Here is a 21,794-nt window from a genome sequence, read left to right on the forward strand (position 1 = left end):
AGGAAGGCTCCATGCTGACTGTGAGCTCCTGATGCTGCTTGGTTGGTGCTTTCCTGGTTTGAATGGCTTCACTCACTCCAGCCCACACCCCCATAGCCTTTTGCATATGGGTAATAGCCGTTCTCTCTCCTCAGTCAGGTTCATGTGTTACCTGTGCTCCTACCCATCCTCTCATAAACAACTCTTGCATCACCTTGTATCTCCCCTGTGGGGAGGTTGCTCCTGTCTGTTGGAGCCCCAGTATCCTCCAGTGCCTTGTGCAGGTCCTTCCACTGTCCTTGGTGTTACAGTCCTGAGCAGTTTCCCACAGACACTGAGGGGATCAGGAATATTTGCAGTGAATCATTTCCCACACGGGGTTTGGGAAGACGAAGGGCTGATGTTTGCTGCTCTGCGGGAGCGCTGCTGAAGGGCACCTATGGACTGAGTTGGTAAAGGTAGCTTAATGGGAGGAATTATATCCCTCCTGATCTAATTCCATGATTCTGGAAGTTTCCACAATGCCCCCTTTCCTGGCAGTACCCCGTCTCCTTCCCACTCTATGGCTTTGCCCAAGACCTCTTGGTGGTGGGAGCCATGGCTGCTCCAGCCCAAACTCTTGCTGTGCATGGGTTCTGATGGGTGACCACCCCACTGCTTCATACCCCCCAGGCAGGGACTCATCCTCTCCGGGTATCCCTCCTGCCCAGCTCTGCTCCCCCAGTGCTCGTTTGCCATCAGTGGAAGCCTGTGATTGCACCTGCTGATATCACCTGCATCCATCCTCCTGAGGCTCAGGTTTGTCCCCACCCTGATCAGCTTTGTCTCTGTCTGGGTCACCCCTGCAGAAAACCCACCTCTCTTCCCCTACAACCCCCCCCTCTGTGTCTCTTTTCCATCTGCCCAAAGGTTTCTCTGTGGGACTTCTCTTTTGTTCCTGCTTCCACCATCTGCTCCGTCCCTTTGCCATTGCATCCTCCAGCCAGAAAGCTGAAAGCAGACCCCAGGGCTCTCGGCTCCTGTCTGCCTCCCTGGCACACTCAGGGTTTCTTTTAGCACAGTCTTTGCTCAGGACTCGACATCAGAGAGTCCCTGTTTCAACATTTCCCAAGGAGATTCAGAGTTTGTTTTGCAAGAAGTTTTGATAATTCTTCTTGTATCCTAAAACCCCCTTGAGCAAATAAACATCTAATTCCCAGGAGACAGAAATCCCATCTTCCGGTGGTTCCAGGGCTTTGGGTGTTAGTATTTGGGAGTGTTCTTTTCAGGCATTTCAGGAAGATTTTGAGACTCTCTTAACTCACCACTGTACAATTCACTGGAACTGGGAGCTTTCCCTCAAGGAAAAAGAAGGAAGTGTCAATAGCAAGAGGAGCTGACACTGCCTTCACTTGAAGTGATTATCGTGATTTACTGACCCACGAAGTAAACATCAATTGAGGTGAAGCCATGGCCAATATTTACTTGTAAGAAAACAAAACGCTGATATACATGTGATTTGTGACCTGCTTCCCTACCAGCACATCCTGCCCTGGCTTGAAACCTGGCCCGAGGGGCAGCAGGCAGATGTGGAAGAGCCTTTCCAGAGCACCAAGTCCACCTCTGCTGATGCAGGCTGGAATTCTGCACAGCTTTGAGTCCATAAACCACCTCTTGGAACTGGAATCTGATTCCATAGGTCCGTTCATGTCTCCTGCACTTCAGCTACCCATGAATGCTTCACTAGATTAAGGGCAAGCACCAGGACCCACAGAGCCCTGGGGTGAGCGGATGCTCTCCTCACTCATCAGACTGATGATCTGCTCCTACATCTCAGACCCTTTCTTTCTGCATCTCTTGGTAGTGCTTTCAAAGAACAGTGTTTGAAAACACAACACAAGGAGTGCCAAGGCAGAAACTGTGCAGAGAAGATAAAACCCCCAATCCCTCTGACTGCGGTAATCCTCTGCCTGGAAAATCCACTCAGTGACCCCAGAGATATTTCAGTCCAAATGTGCACTTGGCACAGGAGATTCTCTTGTCTCATTATACCCTTGTTTCCTGCAAGGATCAAGCTGTCATGTCCAGGACACTCGTTTCATTGAGGCTTCTGTCCATGGTAACATTTGGAGGTGGATTGTGTCGCTCCAGCTCTGGGGCCAGGGCTCTGCTGACATTGCTAAAGGGACAATGCTCTTTGGATTGATGGGATCCAATTTTTATCCTGCTTTCAAGAGGGAATGCTTGATTTCATGGTTTGTGATGGATTCATGAAACAAGTCAGGCAGAAGGGTCTGAAGTACCATAAAATCCCTGCCACCCCTTCTGCACACACCTCTCTCCCTCATCAGGCTCTGCCTTTGTAACCTGATTTTACAGCAGGTTGGTCTGCTGAGCTTCACAAGATCCTGCCTTTCTCCTGCTGCTCAGTGGAGAAATGCCTGCACAATTGATGCTTTAACACCCCTTCATCCCCCTTACCTCCTTTCAAGCTCTAATGACCACTGATGGGGCTGCATGGAGACACCTCAATGGAGCAACCCAAAGGATTTGCTGCTTTTCAGTCTTCTTCTGAGAGGCTGGGAGCAAGCCCATGGACCATGGTCAGAGTCAGGGGCAGAATGTGACCATAGGAGGGGATAATAAAGCCCCAGCCTTGGGTTAGATGAGAACAGAGCCAGGAGGAGGAGATGCGTCTCTAAGAGGTGTAGAGCTACCTGGGCAGGGCCCCATCCACCTGCTCTGCAGAGGAGGGAAGGTAGTTTTACTACATAGACATATTACAGACAGACCCCTAACAGGAAGGTGATTTTGCTCCTGTAAATCCTACATTGGATGATTACTTATGAAATAAATAATCACTAATGCCTCCCTTGGCGAGGACTTCCCAACTTGTCTGTGGTTTTCTCAGCTTAAAGCAGCTCCCACTTACTTACAACCTTGTGGGTTGGCCAGAAATCCACCAAAACCCAGTTTATATGCTTTAGAAGAGCTCTTGTCACCAAGAGTATCAAATACTATCACAGAATGAATCACAGGATGGTTTGGGTTGGAGGGACCTTAAAGCTCATCCAGTTCCAATTCCCTGCAGTGGGCAGGGACACCTTCCCCTACAGCAGGTTGCTCCAAGCCCCATCCTGTATCAAACCCCAGTTTCACTGCAACATAAACCTTAAGTAAATTAAATGATACAATAAGGTCAAACCAATACGATTTGATGTTGCACATCGGAAGCTCTGTTTGGCACCACTGATCCAGCATGGGAGTGTCGGAATACGTGCTCTGGTTCTTGTCTCTCGCAGTGGATTCCTGGAAGTGGAAAACCCTTCAGCTGAAAGCTTCTTGGCAAGCTTTTCTTGAGGACCAAGTAGCTGCTCAGTAAATGGTTTCTCATCCACTGAGCACGCTTGATTTAATGACACAGCAGCTCCAGTATGTGGCTGCTCCTGTGTTTTAAATGGCAAACGGGTCCCCCTGCACCTCTGCGTTGCAATTTGATTCTTTTCCCCTGTGGGTAATACATAACTGCTGCAATTACATAGCACTAACTAGTAAAACAATGAGACTTAACTAGGAGCTGGGATCTTTGGTCCTCAGCACTGCTTCCACTGCTCATGAGCTCTGTGGCCAAGACTACTTTGCTCTGCAGGTCTTTGCCTGTGGAGGGAGGGAGGAAGGGGGGCTCCTGAGGACCTGGCACCGGCAGCATCCTCAGGAGAAGCTTTGGGATGAGGCTCCAAGGCTGAGCACCAGCGATGCCTCCACACTGCACCAGCACATCACACTCTGGTGGTGCTTGCTCTGTGGGGAGATGGTGGGAACGGAGAACAGCAAAATAAGAGCTGAGAATAAAATCCTCCATAGAAACAGACAACAGCATTGGCCTTGGCCTGGTGAGGTGAGCCCCGGGAGATCAAAGCTGTTTAATGAGAGAGCATGGAGAAAGCATCAAACAAACAGCTCAATTTCCCTGCAGTGTTTCCACTGCTGCTGCCTGTAACTTATGGTGGTTAGTTATAGGCTATAATAAGTTTTCCTTATGCAGGCAAAGTCCCATTGGGCTTTTTGGGTGCTAATGTAATAGCAGCTAAGTGATTTGGTCTCTTCCAAGCAGAAGACGGTATCTGTACTTACCGTCCATCACTCCTGATGCAGGCTGCCAGCAGCAGCACTGGTCTGTGTTCCTGCTGGAGCTTCCCCCTCCTGCCTGACATCAAAACCAAAGGGAACTTCATGCATGGGAAGGGAAAGAAGCTTCTGTTCCCCTTTCACCTCCTTGGCCTGCTTTGCCCAAGCCCAGGATTCCCATCGAGCTCTTCAGACTTGAAGCATCCTTGAAGCCCCTTTTACACTTTCAACAGCCCCCAGCAATGGGTCAAATCAGAGCTTTGCCTTTTAATGCAAGATTCTTCTCTGACTGATTTATAGTTTCTAGAAGGTTCATTGATCCTGATTTTAACCTCCCAGTGCTTGGAAAACCAACATAAATCACATTAATTGCAGAAGAGGAAAACACAAGTTTATTTGACATAACTCAGGCTGCGGCATTCCTTTAGGAGAACCTCAGGATCATTATATCAATTAAATCAGTGTATGTATTACACCAGAGCAGGCTCTTTTTCTGCTTGCTGGCTGCACAATTTTGATCCAATACTCTGGGTTCTGGAATGAAAATAAGCAGTTTCCAGTTTCCTGAGTCCTAAACCTTTCATCCACCCCTCCTGCCATCATGCCCGCTGTGGCTGAGCATCACTGGTGGCTTTTTGGTACCTTTGGCATGGGAAGATCTGAGAAGTTGCTTCTGGTGTGCCTAAGTTTTTGAGACAGCCTGGAAAACCTCTGCATCGCTTGGGCAAAGCCAAGTGGTTCCCTGCAATGTTTCCTGAAGGGCATTCCCAAGACTGCCGTCCTAAACCAAACATAATTCTTACTTGTGAATCTCCGTCAACTGCAAACAAGTTGCTTGTGCAGCTAAATCCTAAACTTGGGAGGGCACCACTGCCAGTCTGGCCTGGAAGAGCATCCTTGAGGAGGTGTCTGAGGTGGGTAAGAAAGCTTCAAACCAGAAGCAGCTTTCCCCAAGTCCCATCCCCAACCTTGTATTGAAAAGGGCTGATTTTGCTGCTGGCAGCAGGAGCATTCTTACACCCAAAGGAAGAGGCAGAGTGAGCTCCTGAGCAGCCCTACAGTGAAGATCTTGTAAGGTAAGAATGTGGGAGAGAGGCAGGCACTTGTGTCAGATGGAAGGTGTCTGATGGTGACCTTTAGAAACAGGTATTTATACAGGGGTTACTTTTGCCTTTTGAACCCATGTCTGTGCCTTCGTTTCCCCTCTCTGGATCTGCTCCTGGCTTTCCTGCTGGTTTAAAATAAAAGTATAATCTAGTTACAATCCTCCCTTACGGCCATTAAGCACTCCTCTGAGAAAGGCTATTATCTCTGCTTGGCTGGCAGAGGATTCCGAGCCACCTAAGGCTTTAACTCCTGCTTCCCTGTGCAGCACAGCATCCCACTCCCCAGGCTGCTAGGGATGAGGGAAAATTGGCATTGCTGCCTTTCCACGCAGCCAAGAACTGGGAGACCTCAGGGATCTCTCCTGTTCCCTTTTCCAGGCTTTGTCCCATTGCTGCTGGGAGCAGAGGGGCTGCAAACCTGCAGTGCTCCAGGGAGAATGCTCCACATGGGGAAGTAAAAACGTAGCTTTTCCCTGTATAATCCAATTCCACCGAGTACAACTATGACACAACCAAGTGAGGGAACCACTTATTCCACCACCATGTGCGCCATGGGATGAATCAGTTCCTTCCACTCAGCATCAGTGGCTACTGGGACATTTTGGACCAGCTTTGAATCCATGGGTACTGCCAGAGGAAACCAACTGAGGTTTAGAAAGCCAGAGCCCCTCCAGCTTTCCTGGAGGGATGCGAGCCTGAAAACAGGCTTTTCCCTCAAGCACATCCCAACCTGCCTCGGGGGAAATGACATTAAGATCCTCATTGTTTCCTTTGCTGGACAATTCCTGATCATTATTATTTGGGCCAGACTCCCCAGGTTTTAAATGATTCTGTCTCAAGTAGCTGCTGGCATTTGTTACATGTCATGCGATGTTCCTGGTAATTAATTGGCATTTAATTAATTAAGGGATAATGGCATTCAATTAAGGGATGCTTGTGGAACACTGTCACTGGGTAATGAATGGCTTCCTGCTGCTCAAGCAAGGCCGAGGCATTTGTGGAAAATAAATAGATGGGAGAAGCTGAGATGTTTATTCCCTTGGCAGGAGACAGCGCTGGCTGTGTCCTGGTGACCTCTGCTTCTCCTGAACCTCCACTGACACACGCTCACAGCTGCACGACCTTGCAGCACCAGGTACCCATCCACACCCCTTCAGCTGGCAGCAAACACCATGCGCAGTCGCTGGCAAGAATCAGTGCACAGACAGTGAGCACCTGGTGTTTCCAGCATCACACAGCAGGTCAATGGAAGGAGCAAGAGCTGATTTAATCACAGGTTAGGGTTGGAAAGGACCTTAAGATCATCCAGTTCCAACCCCCCTGCCATGGGCAGGGACACCTCACACTAAACCAGGGCACCCAAGGCTCTGTCCAACCTGGCCTTGAACACTGCCATGGATGGTGCATCCACAGCTTCCTTGGGCAACCCGTTCCAGTGCCTCACCACCCTCACAGTAAAGAACTTCTTCCTTATATCCAATCTAAACTTCCCCTGTTTAAGTTTGAACCCACTACCCCTTGTCCTATCACTACAGTCCCTGATGAAGAGTCCCTCCTCAGCATCCCTATAGGCCCCTTCAGATCCTGTGCCCAGGGCTCTGCTCAGGGTGAGTCTGGCTCTGCACCTGGCATGTGTGAACTTGAGACTGCTCTCACTGATGCCAAAGGAGCAAAGTACCTGGGGTAAAACGGGCTTTGTGTCTATCAATCAGCACAGGAAACCCCCTGAATTTCCTGGGACATGGAGATACATGTAAATAGATTCCCCAAACCAAACAGCACATTGCACCGGTTTGAATAAAGGACAAATATTGAAGGATAAACAGGAACAAGTCACTTCAGCAGCTCTTCCTGGCTGGCTGGAAACACTCTGTGGCGCTGAATGAGCCCTGTATGTGATGGGTATAAACATACCAGGGTCTGAACTCCTCTGGGCCCTGTTAGCACAGCACTCCTGCTGCTCCCAGAGAGCAGAGGACCTTCCAAGAAGGGTGATAACCACGTCTGCCACCGTGGCTCCTGGCTTCCCACCCATCTATTCAGCTGGTAGCCACTGGGGTTCCCAGATGCTTTTAAAACCCTCAGGGCTAAGGACACAGCCTTTCCCTCCCTCTCAGGGCCCAAGCAGTGGTGGTGGCTTTCGGTTGCTGTTTACCAGGCTGGCTGCTGTTGCCCCGCAGCCTGGCCAACCACAGAGCTCATTTGTGTTGGCTGGTGCCCAGCTTAGGAGCAGTTCATTTATCTTCCCCTGTGCCAACCGGCTCTCCCATGGGCAAATTCTGCTGCTGCTCGTGTTCACAACCAGAGCAGTGACCTGCGGGAGTGATGGTGCCATCAGAGGGCTCTGGGAAGGAGCGATGGGTGCCCACAGGGAGCTCCAGGAAGGATGCAGAAGGACCTCCAAGGGCTTTGGTCAGCGGCAAGCCTCCGCATCTTCCCAAAAGCCTCCTCATCTTCCCAAAATCCAGTGCACCCCTGATACCAAGGAATCACTCTCAGGGCAGGGTTGGTGCTTCTGTAGCTGGAAGCAGTGTGAGAGCCTGCCTGGATCACGCCTTTGAGTGGGAGAAGCTGTGACCCCCCCAAGGCACAGGTCCTGGGGAGAAGAGGCTGAGATGGGGCTGCCTCCCATTGCCCCATCTCTGCAGGGGCGGTTGGCAGCTTGCTCTAGCACCAGCAATGTCTCCTGCAGCTTCTACTGCAGTGCCTCCAGAGCAGCTCTGGACAGGCCCCACATCTGATGGGCTCTGGCTCAGCCCCATCCTGCACAGTTTTGTTCTTATGAGCTCCATGTCTGTCCGCTGGGAACTGGAGGTCCTGTGCAGGGGGTGATGTGGTTTTACCCCCCTTCATAAAGCCTTTTGCTGGCTGTAAGCTCTGCCCGTGTTATGTCGCACTGCTTTGGCTCTCCATGTTCTTATAAACACTTCTCCAGTGTTTAGGAGGAAGGAAGAAGAATGTGGATCCGGCCTCCCCATCTGCTCCCCGAGGAGCCAGGCAATCCGGGAACCCTGAATGTCTGAACCACTTGTACAGTCTGGAGCAGCTGAGCTCAAACATCTGCATCAATGGGGCAAGGAATTCATTTTCAACACCAACTATAATTTATTATTTGAAACTAGGAAACGTCATTGTCATAAAAGTGGGAACTTCTGCTGGACGGAAGCTCTGGCTCCGAGCATTCACCATGGACCTTCCTTCTTTTTCCAAGTCCCTCCACCCACACATATGTCACATAGGATACCATGCAACCCTCCTGATGGCCATGGTGAGGAGAACTCTGTACCCTTGCCTGATGGATGGGCTTGATGAGCACCCCACACTCCTCATTTCGGGACTGCGGACACCTCCTCCTGCTACCCAGGGATGCTGGTGGAGACCCTCAGCACGCCAGCGGGCTCACAGCTGGTATTTCTTTAGCAGCTCGCTCTGCCACTGCCGCTTCTTGTTGGGGAAGGCGACAGGGATCTTGATCTTGCGGAAGTCCTCGATGCATTTGCCCAGCTCGGTCTCCATCGCCCGCCGCTTCTCACTCACCACCACCACGGCAGGGCTGACCTCCACCCCGTTCTCCTTCACTGATGTGTGGTCACTGTTTGCCCTCTGCCCCGTCTGCTTCACCTCCTCCGGCTTCTTCAGGGACTTGGAGAGGTCCAGGGTGTTGGGATGGGCTGGGCTCTCCTCGGGGGCTTCTGGCCATGGCAAGGAGTCTGTGGGGCTGGGATCCCTCCCCTCCGACCTGCCTGCGAGGGTGTCATCAGTGGCCGGAGCTGGGATGGACTCACCACGGCTGCTCATGCTGGAGGTTGCAAAGTCATCCCCACCGCTGGGGCTTGATGGGTCCTGCCTCGTCTCGTGGCTTTGCTTCACCTCCTCTGGGTCACCATGGGCTGGGGAAGGAAAGCAGAGAGCTGTGTGAGGAGCAGGAGCATGATCAGCCCCTTGTGATGGGAGCACCTCGAACAAGGCTGGATGCAGCCACACTGGGGTGCAGGTAGCTGGGCTCAGTTGGGCATGGGGCAATTAGAGCTGGGTGCTCTTGGTCGCCACATTGGTGAGCTCTGCCCCAAGCCTTGGGGTGGGTTTGGGTGCTCCATCAAAGGTTAAGGGCTTCCTGTGGCCTGTGGCTTGGTCTGCAGTGGTGCAGAGGGATGCTGAGCTCAGGAACCGTCCGAACCAGAGGGGATGCAGGGAAATGGAAGAAGAAATGGCCCAGCCTCCTGCAGAGCTTGGGCTTGTTAACAGCAGTGGCTAACAAGCAGTGATTCTGCATGGGGAATAGCCATTCCCTCTCAATTACCAGCTGCTAGGAAAATCAGTCAGGGGGAAAAGCCAATGGGAACTGCTAAGGAAGCATTAAGAGAGGCCTTATGTGCACAGAGCAGCTTATGCACCTACAGCTGAACCCAGGGAGTGTTTGCTAACACCCATGCTTAGCATGGACAAGGCGGCGAGAGGGATCTTGTCCATCCAACCTTTCCCACACATCCTTCCTCATCCCTGATGCCACCACCTCTGGTGCTATCCCAACAGTGACTGTCACACAGCAGGGGCGAGCCCCTGCTCCGCAGCTGGCAGAGACCAGAGGCATTGTCAAATGCTGCTGGTTTAGCAGAGATTTGGTTTGGAAGTGGTTGGTTTATGTTTGCTTCTTTGTTTTCCCTTGAAGTTCCTGTGTTTCTAAATACCTTTGGCAGAAGCACAAACCTTCCTGCTCTTTGAAAGCTCTGGGACAAGGGGGGTTTCTTGTCCTTGTTTTCATTTACGTGGCTGGTTTTTGGGTCACATCAGACACACGGGGACTTTCTTCCCCTCATTATAACAAGATCTGTTTTTCTGAGCAGTGATATCAACCTAGCAGCAGTTTTCACGGCTCCCTCTCAAAGCACCTGAAAGAAACCCTCTTGTTGCACAGCTTTAACCCAAGTAGTGCCTCCTATTTGCTGCTCTGGAGGTTTTCACTCATTGCATCCATCTGCCTTTCAGTTTCCAACCCTCCACCTATACCCTGGGGCTATACATCTACCCTTGCATTAAAGATGCTCTGGATGTCACAGTAAATGTGGATTGGGAAATGCTGTTGTTTGGCTGTTTATAGGAAGTGATTGCCACCGAGATGTGAATTATCCTCCCCCTTTCCCCCTTGTAGTTTTTCATGTAGGACTTTACGCAAGGGAGCACACAGGGCTCAGCAGATGCCTCTAGTAGCCAACATTTAGGCAGTTGATAAGCATTACCCATTAATGCACGTGTCCCACAATACCAGCAACCAGTGCTGCAACATCTGCCCTGGCCAGATGTGCTCCAGCCTTTGCTATTAGCACACAAAAGGGAGTTTGAGTTCTGATCAAAAGTATAGATCTACTATAGGAAGAGAGGCCATCCTGGTGAGAGCCTCCCCTTGCTTCTCCCTGGGGGAGATTTCCTTGTCCCTTTTCCCTCATGGTTTGTTCTTCTTCTTTCCACTGCCCCATTTCCCAAGACCAAAGAGCTCTGAAAACAAAGGATTTTGTCTTACATGGCCTGCTGGGATTTTGTAGAGCACATCTAATAGCAGGGGTACGAAGCATTCAGGGCATAAAGTATTCCTATTTTAAATTCCTCACCCTACACTTTGCCCACCATGGAAGCAGGAAATATCAAGGTGGATTTTCTTTTGCCTTGAAAACTTTCTGTAAGGACAGAGTTTTCCCTCCTCCTTTTTCTTCCTCTTCTTGTCTTCGTTTGACATTTACTTGAGCAGCTCCAGCACTGAAATCGCTAGAGGTGGAATGGGGAAATGTCACCCGTCACTGAGCAGGAACCTTGAAGGCTGGATTTTCTCTGGCAAATCTCCCCAGGAAGCTACAAGGATGTATCTTTGCCCCAAATTCTTTGAGTGATGGAATAAAGTCTCCAAGTTTTTATATTGCTTTAATCACCTTATCTGCAAGCCTCACTGCTGCATTCATGAGCGGGGAGCTGAGGCATGGGGAGCATAAGCAGATGCATCCAAATTCATCCAAAGAGCCTATGGTTTAGATGGATGCGGAATTCAAATCTCTTCAGTTCTTCTCTAGCATCATTTAGACCATCCAAGGGCTGTAGCTGCTGCATTTGTTTTTCCCTCAAGCTTTCAATACATTTTACATCACATTATTCCCATTTGAAGCACAGAGAAGTGCAATAACTCATTAAGGTCGTCAAGCTGAGAACAAAACCAGGTCTCCTGGGTCCATCTTCCATGCATTCCATACCAGACCATACTGATTTCCTTGGCAAGGGTGGCTGCAACCTGCAACCTCCATAGTGTTGAAGTCTCTCTGTTCTTGCTTTTTTTCCATTGCCTCTGGATCTATCTGAGACATCTGATGAGCTGCTGAGCTTGGGGAGAGCAGCACAACGGTGTAGACCCCACTGAAGAACCCCTTGCTAGAGCACAGGTTTGCCAAGACATTATTTCTTTGCTTTGAAAGCACTGAGAAGGTGATGCTCAGGCCATTCCTGTGCCTCTCCAGTGCAGTGTTCCCTGGGTTAGTGCACAGCTTGGTCCAGCTCTTTTACAGGCAGCAGCAGTGTAAAATCCTGCTCCTTTAGGTATGATGAGGCAGTTTAGACATCTCTTGGTAGCTGAGGGACTTTACGTAAAGGACCTAGTGAGCCTTAATGTCTTCTCTTTGGGAATATTCATTAATTGCCCATGACATTTACTTACTTCTGTTCTATCTCATTCACCAAGGGCAGGTTATCCCAGCCTGCTCTGCTGGCTCTCAGACTAATATCTGTAGAAGTCATTTTGCACTCACTGGGAAATGCAGAGCTCAGCAGGTATTTAGTTGCTCCCCATACAGTGCTGAAACACGTGGTTGCTCCTGGCCAGGCATGTAATGGTTAGACCTGATGATGTTAAAGGTCTTTTCCAACCTGTTGGTTCTATGATTCTATCCCAGCCCATGAGTTCACTTGCACAGGCACATGTGTTTCCAAACAGCAAAAGACTGGAGCAGGGGGGCAAAAGCAATGTGGATTTGCACTGGTTTTCTGAGGAAAGTCAGCTCCACCTTGGAACTTGCAGGATCCAAAACCACGCAGTTGCCAAGGGGTGGATGTTCCTCTTGGCCACTCTTCTCCATTGGCCTCCAGTATGCCCCATGACTGGTACAAGAAACTTAGGTTGAGGAATCTGTGCTTAACCCTGTCTGCAAGACCAGAGCTTTTCTGACCCCAGCTATTGGGAGGACTGTATCTTTTCTTTCTCTGTGCTAGTGATTTTGAGAGTGTGGGCATCACTTTGGCTACAGTTTGGCCTGGACCAAACCTGACACTGAATGCCCTGGCTGCTGGGTCTTCCAGGGTACTTTCTTGCTATTTATCTTCCCTGTAGCTTTGAACAGATAACTTCAATTTCCCCCAGTCTAAGCTTCCCTTCCACTGATGTGTCCCTCCGTGGGGCCAGCCTGTGTCTGGCAACGTGGGGTATAGCTCCTAAGATGATCGCAGGACACCTTACAACTCTTCTTCACAGTGCACCTCACAGCTACTGAGCTGGGAAAGGAGATCTGCTCCATACTCTGCTTTTCTCACCATATTTTTCATTCGCTCAGACTTTGTGATGCTTTTGTCTGCTTCAGAGCATCAATTAAGGAGCAGAAGTGCCACTTCCGATGCAGCCCCATGGTGCTGATAGACGTCGTGCTGAGTGCAATTACCAGGCTCCTGCACTGGTGAGCTGGTGCTTTGCAGGGAAGCACACACTGTCCCAGCCCCTCGCTGCTGTTTGGGATACAATTTGCTCTTCCCAGAGTGTTTGACAGGGCAGGCTCTGGTGGTGGGTTTGCTTCTCTGTGTGCTTCCAGATGAAGGCGCTTGCTGTAAGGTCCTGACACACACAGGTCATTCCTGGGGTGCTTCCCCAGCCCAACGGGGGATCTTCAGCTCAGACTGCGTGAGCCTCAAGGACTGATTTTCCTTTTCCACCGTTTGCTGCAGAAACCCCAGATTCCCCCAAACAGGAAATGAAACTCCTCTTTTTTGCATTCTGTGAGCTCACACCAGGCAGCCAAGCTCTGAGCAAGTGCTGGGCATCAGAGGGGAAGCCCCCCAAGGTAGAAGCAGAGTTCTGTGCCTCTGAGGCTGCTTCTATTCCATGCCTTGATTTCAACAGCTCTTTTCTTTCCAGTTTTTAAATGAAAATCCAGCAACAGCACATCCCTGGGAGTCAAACTCAGCTCTTTTGCAAGCTTATTAAACTCCTTTCCAGCCTCTTAACTTAGGGCGTTGTGGCGCAAAGATGAGTGAAATCAAGAGCTGGAAGAACAGGTTTAGTCCCTGTATGTGTGTGTGTGTGTGTGTGTGTGTGTGTGTGTGTGGAGAAGGGAGAAAGGACCCAAACTGTTCCCTTCAACCAAAGTTTGCTTGCCCTGAATACCCCACATTAATTCTTTGTCTAAAATGTTTCTCATTAACTCTTACTTGAGAGCCTGATAGTGATGGAGAGCTTAGGCTGTGCCCAGAAATGAGATGCTGATGGAAAAGATTGCATATATTTTATGTGATAAAGACATTAAGAACAGTTTGGGAAGGGTACAAATGGTGGCAATAGGCTCACAAACATCACCCTTTCACCTTCAGTGGGGATGAAGGTCACAACTTCACCTCTTACAAGGATGCTTAGCTTGCAGGGTCATGGTGTGTGCATGGGCAATGTGGCTGCAGGAAACAAAATACCCTCAAGAGCGGTCATCTGTATGAAATAAGTGTTTTCTGTGTGCTTGTGAATGTATTCACACAGTGCAGGTATAGGTGCAATGTGGAAACGAATCCATCCTGCTAACGTGTGCAAGGAGAAGTGCAGCAGCTCGGAGCTCTGCGGGACTGTGCATATGAATGCTGTGTAATCCAGACCTCTGTTGCATGCGGATCAGTGTGTCTGTCACTCAGGAGTGACAGATGGGTATCTAACTCAAGCCACGGTTTGTTATACATGACTTCTGTCAGCACCATTTGGAGATGGTGTTTCTGCAGTTAATTCCGGACCGAGCCCCTGCCGTGATCTAAATCAGCGCTCGCCACTCTCTAAACCCCTCGGTGATCGGTGACACGATATCCATCAGCAGGCTAATTGCTGTTCTGAGTTCATCCCGTCATGGTTTTAATCTCTAACTTCCTCCTTATTTCCTTTCCTACCCAGACCTGGCAGGAGCTGGCACTGCCCCAGCAAGGCGAGCTGTCCCTGCCTGCTGAGGAAGAGGAGCGTGCCTGCTGGAGCCTGGGGCTGTCACTGCCTGCTCTCTGACTGCCTTCATCCCGCAGCTATGGCTAGGACTCAAATCAACCCCTGGGAAACTGTGGATGCTTCCCAAATGCATCTGTTTTGTTTCTGTTTTGGAAGGATATGAGCTCTGCTGTCAGCTTTCAACTACGTTTCTTGCTCAGTGTGGATCTGTGCAGTTCTTTTCTCCTTAATCATAAGTGGTGGATATTTGCCCAAGTGATAATGTCACCGGTTAGTTTAGCATCTGCACTGATCTGCTTCAGTTCTGGCTGAGCTCCCAGGCGAGGTGCGACAAGAAGCAGTGAATCCCCCCTCTCCAAGTGTCCCCCAACTCTCACTGCCCTCTCTGGCACAGGTAAGCAGAGGTTTTGTTTACCCCTGAGGCTGGGATGTCCCAGGTCCTTGCTGGAGGACCCTCTTTGGAGGAACTGAGATGCCTCCTAAAGTATGTCCAGCTGAGGGGTGGTGAACATGCACGTGATGGATAGCAGCTTCATTGGACCAAGACTCTGCATGACTGCTCCATTTGGATGTGCTTTCCAAGCACAATGACTCCAGCTTTATGGCAGGGATGGGAATTATAACACATTTCATTTTGGCAAAGCAGAATGAGAGGTCAAAGCCCGGTGACAGCACAGAGCCAGGCCCTTGGATGTCGTAAGCTGCAGGAACTGAAGCCAAAGGAGCCGTGCTGACTTACATCAGCACAGCATCTGGCCTAGGGGAGACATTTCAATACTGTGTGAGCCAGAAGCAGCTTTCGCCAGGCAGTTCTTGTGGAGCCCGTCAATTTGGGTAAGACCTGCCTATTTCTTGTTAGGAGATAGTGATCAATACTGCGTATGGCAAACTCTTGTCAAGAGATACTGCTCTGCCAAGAGGCACAGCTCCTGCCCAGCTTCAGCTGCATCCTGGCTTGGAAATACTTATTATCCTCACTCTAGTAACCATAAAAACGCTTCAGCATGTACTTAAAAGAAGGGTCAATTTGCTCCTGGCAGTCACTGGCAGGCTCTGTAGGTCTGTACTCTTCTCAAGCCATCCATTTCTATCCAGGATGAATTTGTCCCCAGCCACAGAAGGCCATCATTCCACATATCTCTAAGGTAGGATGATGGCATTCTGCTTGCATGCACAGCTTTGGGAAGATTATATAGGAAATAAAATGTGCAGATGAAAAAATGAAGCACAGAACTTGTTTGGCATTGATATTTGGGGGAGAAAAGAGATTCTTGGCTTCTTGTGGTCATTGTCTGTGACATGAAAGGACATTAAGTCTTATATGGTTAGAAGCCCCAGAAATGAATGCCTGCAGGTTGAGTTTCTGCTTCACTGGGTTCCTCTAAAGGAGCAAATGAAAGGCAGGTGAATGCAGCAAAGCAGCAGGTCCCCACTCGGGGATTTGCATCCTCATGTCTCTCGTTGGGAAATTCCAACAAATAGGTAGTTTTAGTTTCCCCAGTGTTGGGAAACAGCAGAGGTTGCCTTGGGGCTTCTCAGGAGGAGGCCAAGGGTGCTCATGTGTGAGTGGGACATCAGTGATCACTTGCCATCCTGGGTTTAAGCTTGTAACTTAATAAACAAACAGCAAGAAGACAACAGCACAGGTACATGTGGGGAGAGGGGTGACTTGGGGGACCCACCTTGCCCAGCACTGGTGTGACTGGAGGCAGCCAGGACAGCGTGTTTCTCACCTGGAAGCGCTTCTGCCATGTCTGCCTTGAGATCCAGGATGGGCTCGGATGAAGACATGGGTTTTTTGGGGCTGTGCTCCGGTTCCAAAGGCTGGGCAATGGGCAGGCTGAGCCAGGAGCTACCTAAAACAATGAAGACCCAAGGAATTAAATCTTAGAAGGCAAGTGATGCACAGCGAGTGTGAGAAGGGGCCAGGGTGTGTGATGGCCACACTCCACAGAGGCTAAAGCACCTCCCAGAGCTGCTGTTCATCTTCTGGGCAGGTATCTCCCAAACCCACAAGCTATCAAACAGCTGATGACAAGATTTAGACCAGAGCATTGGCTTTTCACCTCTGAGAGGGTGGCTCCATGGGCTGCTTTGGGAACAAAGCCCTTTCCAAGAGCTGGACCACTGCTTGACCACTGACCCAGCAGCAAAGGGGAGGTTTCTCCGTGGACAAGTGCTGGGTAAACCCCTTCATGCACAAAGAGCAGTGCAGCCACTTCTGCTCTTGCAGAGGGAGAAGCGTTTGGGCAAGGTCACCCTGATGTGACACACAACCCAGACGCTCCCCACCTCACCATGGCCAGCAAGGGGTGAAACTGGATGCCCCAGCCTCCAGAGGACCAGTGGATGGGCATCTTTCTATGGCCTGTGGTGGCCAGAAGCCAAGACATGAGGGGACTGCCCCACGGACAACCTGACCTCCAGGATCCAGCACTCAGGGGCCACATCCAGAAGCTTGCATCCAGGAGAGGGCAGCAGAATCCCAGCACGCTCCGTGCCTATCGGCACCGTCATCGGCTGTGACTTCTGAGAGCTCGTCCCTAAGCTGTAAACATGGGCTTCTACTTCCTATACCAATAAACTCTGGCAGAGTCTCTGTGGTCACTGTCAGTCAGTGCAGCTATAAAGGGCTCTGATTCATGCCCCAGAGCAGCTATTTTTGCAGCGGGACTCTGTGCAGTCCCAAATTGAGGTCTGGAGGAGGACAGCTGAGACAAATTCAATGCCATGGGGCCCTTGTAAACCCGTCTGGGAGCTGGGGTGAACAGGGCAGAACTCAGCCACCCATCAGACCTGTCCCCTCTCTCCTGTGGTCACAGATGCCCTTGATCACAGGGCACAGGGAGCAGCAGCCATCACCTCCATATGGGACAAGGGAACATGGTTTTAAATCAAGCTCCTGGCACACAAGTAGAGGAGGAAAGAGGGGTTGATGGAATAAGAACTGCAGCTCCATTTGAATGGCTGAGGTTTCCCAGGTAGCTTCCAAACATCCCAACATTCAGCAGCCCTTCAACAGGGGCCAAGCCCCTGGGTTACTGCCTCCATGTGCTGCCATGCAGCAGATGAGGGTGGCTGTGCAAGCCAGTGCTTATGAAAGATTTAAAAGGCAAGCTGTCAGCACTGCTGCTAAAGATGGGCTTTTCCTCTTATAGCTCGATCCCTCTCTAATACTAATAGGATTGGGAGGAGGAGGAGGATCCAGCTGAGGGTGAGGGGTTTTTCCTTGCACACCTTGGGGGAACCTTTCTAGCAGCGTGTTCCAGCACCCTCCTTGGTCCTGTGGGGTTTTGGGTCAGTCCCTGAGGCTCTGCAAGGGGACATGGTGCAGCCCAGGAGCACAGCTCTGTGCTCTGGATGTCCTCCACTAGAAGAACTGCATTAATTCCCATTTGGTTCAAAATTCCAGCTGGGAATGGCTGGAGTTTCCATTTTTGCAAGGGTTTTTTTGGACTCAGGAGCCTGGATTTGGACCAGGCTGGAAGAAACACAAAGAGTTTCAATCTCCTCTGCAAAGGAAGAGGCTAAAATCAAAACCCAGGCCAGCGGGACTTCTTGAGCTCTTAAACTTTCCTTTTTAGTGATGCATCTGACAAAAACCAGCTCAAAAGGTATTTTGCCATGATATAAACTGCTTGAACTTGATTTCCTTCTAAATCTGAGCAAAACTCAGTCAGTTTCAGGATACAGTAAAGGTTAAATCTATGGTAACTGTTTCATCCCAGTTTTTCTTCCCAGCTCTACTCCCTGTTTCACTCTCTCATTTTCCCCTTTGGTTAAATTAATGATTAACTCACGTGAGTTGATGTTGAAGGACACCATGGAAATAGGTTTTCTAATTGCTGGGAGCAAGGGTGAAGCAGCAAACCCCACGTTTCCTTCTCAAACAGGTTGAGTGTTAGTCTGCAAGGAGACAGCAGGGAGGACAACCAGCAAACCTCCACCACGTGGCCCTGCATTGGGCTCCGGGTCCTTCAGGGGATCCCTCTGCTCTCCGCATCCTCCTTCTGACCTGCGGGATTGCTCCCATGTCCAGAATCACTCTGAACACTGCTCACACCCAGACCTGTCCCTGCTGCCCAGCAAGAGGTGCCGTAACACCTCCATGGGGTGAAATTCCCAGCTGGGTGAGCCTGGATGAGGAGTTACTGCAAGACAGCAGCATCCAGGACTTGACTCTCTGGTAGTGGGGAGAACCAAATGCTCTTAATGCCCGTGGTTCCACAGGGGTGCAGAAGCAAGGCTGAACTCACACCTCATGACAGATTAAAACCCAGTCTCATAATGATACCATACAACAGTGTCTTTGGAGCTTTTGTGATGCAGAGTGCTCCAGGCACATGAGTGATTACATGTGTTCACAGCAATGGCTTCAACACCATTAGCTCATCTTGTTCTTTAATCAATGCCATATGTGCAATGTATAGGCAGGCTGTATATCACATCCACTTGGTGGTTTGATTGGAAGTGGTGGCCTTGAAACCATGTTAAAGGCAGTTAAAGCCAGTGTAGTTCTTTTCCCTTGGGACATTGCAATTCATTTGTGCTCTTGGTCTTAATCCTGGGTTAAATCCTTCTTCAGTGAGGCAAAACAAGAATGGAGAGGAGGGGAGAGGAGATGGGAAAGGATGTGAGGTGTCCCTGCCCATGGCAGGGGGGTTGGAATTGGATGATCTTAAGGTCTTTTCCAACCCTCACTATTCTATGATTCTATGATGGGGAGGAAAGCCAGGAAATGAACTCTATGTTGGAATCAGCCAGAGCAGGGCTTGGGGAGATTCAGATCCTGGCTTCTCCATCTGGCAGGACTGGACCATGAGAGGCTCTTAGTGAAGAACCATGGATTTTCATTGGTCACCAGCCAGTCTCCTTCGACAAGGAGGGAAACAGCTCTAGCAAAGAAAACAGAAGCTCCCCGCTGGTTTCACTGACACCATGTGAGGAGCAAGGACCCCAGAGCAGGGTCACCCCCTGGTGTCAAAAGCCTTGGGTCTGTCCATCCCATAGCGAGGGGGTCACTGCTTCCCCCACCTCACAGGCAGAGAAACAGAGCTCAGGGGGGCACCAAGACCTGGGCAGGGTTGAGAGGGACTGAAACATCACACCCTCCCTTCTGGAGCCGTACTTCCATACCGCCTCTTCCCAGAGCTCTTCTTCCTCCTCAAGGCACAGCTTCAGCCATAAACCTACAGGGTCCATTCCAGCAATAAGGAGATGGAAAGGACAGCGCTATCTTGGCTCAGCATCTCCATCTATCCAAGCTCCTTGCTGCCTCTGGGGAAAACGGTTGAGCTTGTCTGACCTCCTGCTTCCTGCTAGAGCTGAGCCATGCTTTGCCCTGTTGTGTGGAAGACAGCTCCTCTCCCCACTGCTTCCTGTTCTTTGGGCTCACCAGTTTGTAACAACACAAGTTCCTGCCCAGTGGAAGGTTCCTTCAAGAGCATCGAGGGAGCACTTGCATGGGAGTCAATGATGAGAGGTGGGGAAGGTGCTCCCTAGGTCACAGGGTATGAACATGCTGTTCGCAGTGATGGCTCCTTGGCAGCGCCTGCTGCACAAGAAGGGCTCCAGCTGCCTTTCTTTACACAGGAATCTGCTTTTCTCCCAGTTTCCAGGAGTCACGCTCAGAAAGCGGCTCCATCAGCATTTTCCATGGGGATGTGACTGCACTCGCTTCCTATCGGGATATTTTTGCCAAGCAGAAAATCCACAAAGTAATGACCTCGCAGGGAGATCGCAGGCAGGGCTGGAGAGTGCTGGGTTTGCTGACCAAGCTGGGAGTGTCAGGAAGGCAAAGGGAAAGCTGGGAATCATTGCAGCTCTTAATGTGCTAGGAGGCAAAGCAAGCTGGAATCCTTTTGTCATGCCAAACCAAGCTATTATCGTTTTTTCCCCTCAATACCGAAAGGAAGACTTGATTTTGCTTTTGCTTAAGAAAAGCAAAGGGTTTAAACTCCCCACAGCAAGAAGGCTACACAGGAAGGGCACTGCCTTTCCATACAGAGCAGGAGGTGCTGGTACATGCAGCATGGACCCACATTTCCTCCACTCAAGCAGAGTCTCAGCTTCTGGGTGACAAGAAAGGGGCACATGGCCTCTTTTTATTCCTCCTTCCACAGATTCTTGCCCTATTTTGCAGAAATTGTGCCCAGTTTGACCCAGATCTGTGAGTACTTTGGGGTCAGGCAACACAGCAATGTGCCCTGGTGTGTTCTGTGTGCAAAGCTCCTCTTCCTCTTGGAGACTCACACCAGACTTCATGGGTCCCCTTCTCTTCTGGTGTCAGTTTATGGAGCTGAGGTCTGCCAAAATCACTGCAGCTGCCTCAATTATATGAGCTGAAGCCCGTCCCAGTACACAGAGATGCATGAGGTAGACATTTGGGTCCAGCTGAGCCCCCCCATCCTTACGTGAGGGGTCTAGCACATATGTGCAAACAAATACCCCTTCCCCAGCCAGAGCAGTCAGCAGCAGCCTGAGTATCTCTTCCCAGCAGTGAGCCACAGGAAGGTGAAGCAATTTGCAGAGAGCCAAACCCATACAGCCTGCAGAGTCTGCCTCCCTCTGAAACTCTCTCCCACTTTTTGCACCTTTTCCTACTCAAAGAGAGTTTGAGGCCAAGCTATCCCTCATTAAAAAGTCTGCCAGAGTCTAATCCAGCCCTTGGAAGCTCCCTTCGATGTTACAGCTGCAGTTTTCCCTTTTCATTTCCTTTTTGGAATGCTAAGTCCTTTGGGCAATGACTATTTGTGGTTCTGGACTATGGCCTTTCCCGAAAGCTGAGGAATGTGCAGAATAAACCCTCCCTCTGCAGCTCTGAACACCAACCATTTATTAATGGAACCTCTTATTAAATGTCCCTGCTCATATATTAAAGGCTTGTATGGGAGGTGGTTGTCCCTCCTTCATGCCTCCTCTTCACCCCAATGGCCTTTTGAAGGGCTGAAACCCCAGGATTTGGGAAGACTTCACAGTCCCCACTGGAATGTGTTGGTGCAGCCCCACTTCTGGCCTCAAACCCAGTTTATCTGACAAACACAAACTGGGTTTGTGTTTAAACCCTGTTTTGCTGCACCCATAGGACAGCTTGTCTGATGTCGTATGGGTGCAGTGAAAGGACTGAAGCCACTGAGGAGGCTGACATGGCAGGTGGGACCAAGCAGTTTGCTCTCATGATTCCACCTAGGAATCGTGACTAACACAAAGCCAATACTGAATCTCAAATCCTCCAAATGCCTCCTTGTCCAGACAGACCTGAACCCACCTTCACCATCACCCTCACCCATCCCTGCCTTGCCCTAGGACATCCCCTGTGGCGCTTTTACCTGGAAGGCTGCAGTGCCTGGAGAGCTGCCTGGACCTAGAAACAAAGGAGAAGGTGTGGA

At 50.2% G+C, this 21,794-nt stretch overlaps 1 protein-coding gene across 1 annotated transcript; it reads right to left on the reverse strand.

Moving 5' to 3' along the window:
- Positions 1–8,144: 8,144 nt before the first annotated feature.
- LOC134175057 (BTB/POZ domain-containing protein KCTD8-like) lies at positions 8,145–21,762 on the reverse strand. The gene is made up of 3 exons (XM_062640495.1): positions 21,735–21,762; positions 16,140–16,262; positions 8,145–9,082 (listed from the first exon to the last, which is right to left on the reverse strand). The coding sequence occupies exons 2-3, from the start codon at positions 16,195–16,197 to the stop codon at positions 8,592–8,594; spliced, it is 549 nt and encodes a 182-aa protein (XP_062496479.1). The 5' UTR covers positions 16,198–16,262; positions 21,735–21,762; the 3' UTR covers positions 8,145–8,591.
- Positions 21,763–21,794: the final 32 nt, after the last annotated feature.

This window comes from Pezoporus occidentalis, unplaced genomic scaffold, assembly GCF_034315485.1.
Source record: "Pezoporus occidentalis ecotype Australia unplaced genomic scaffold, CSIRO_AGI_Poc_V1 ctg65, whole genome shotgun sequence".
NCBI lineage: Eukaryota > Metazoa > Chordata > Aves > Psittaciformes > Psittacidae > Pezoporus > Pezoporus occidentalis.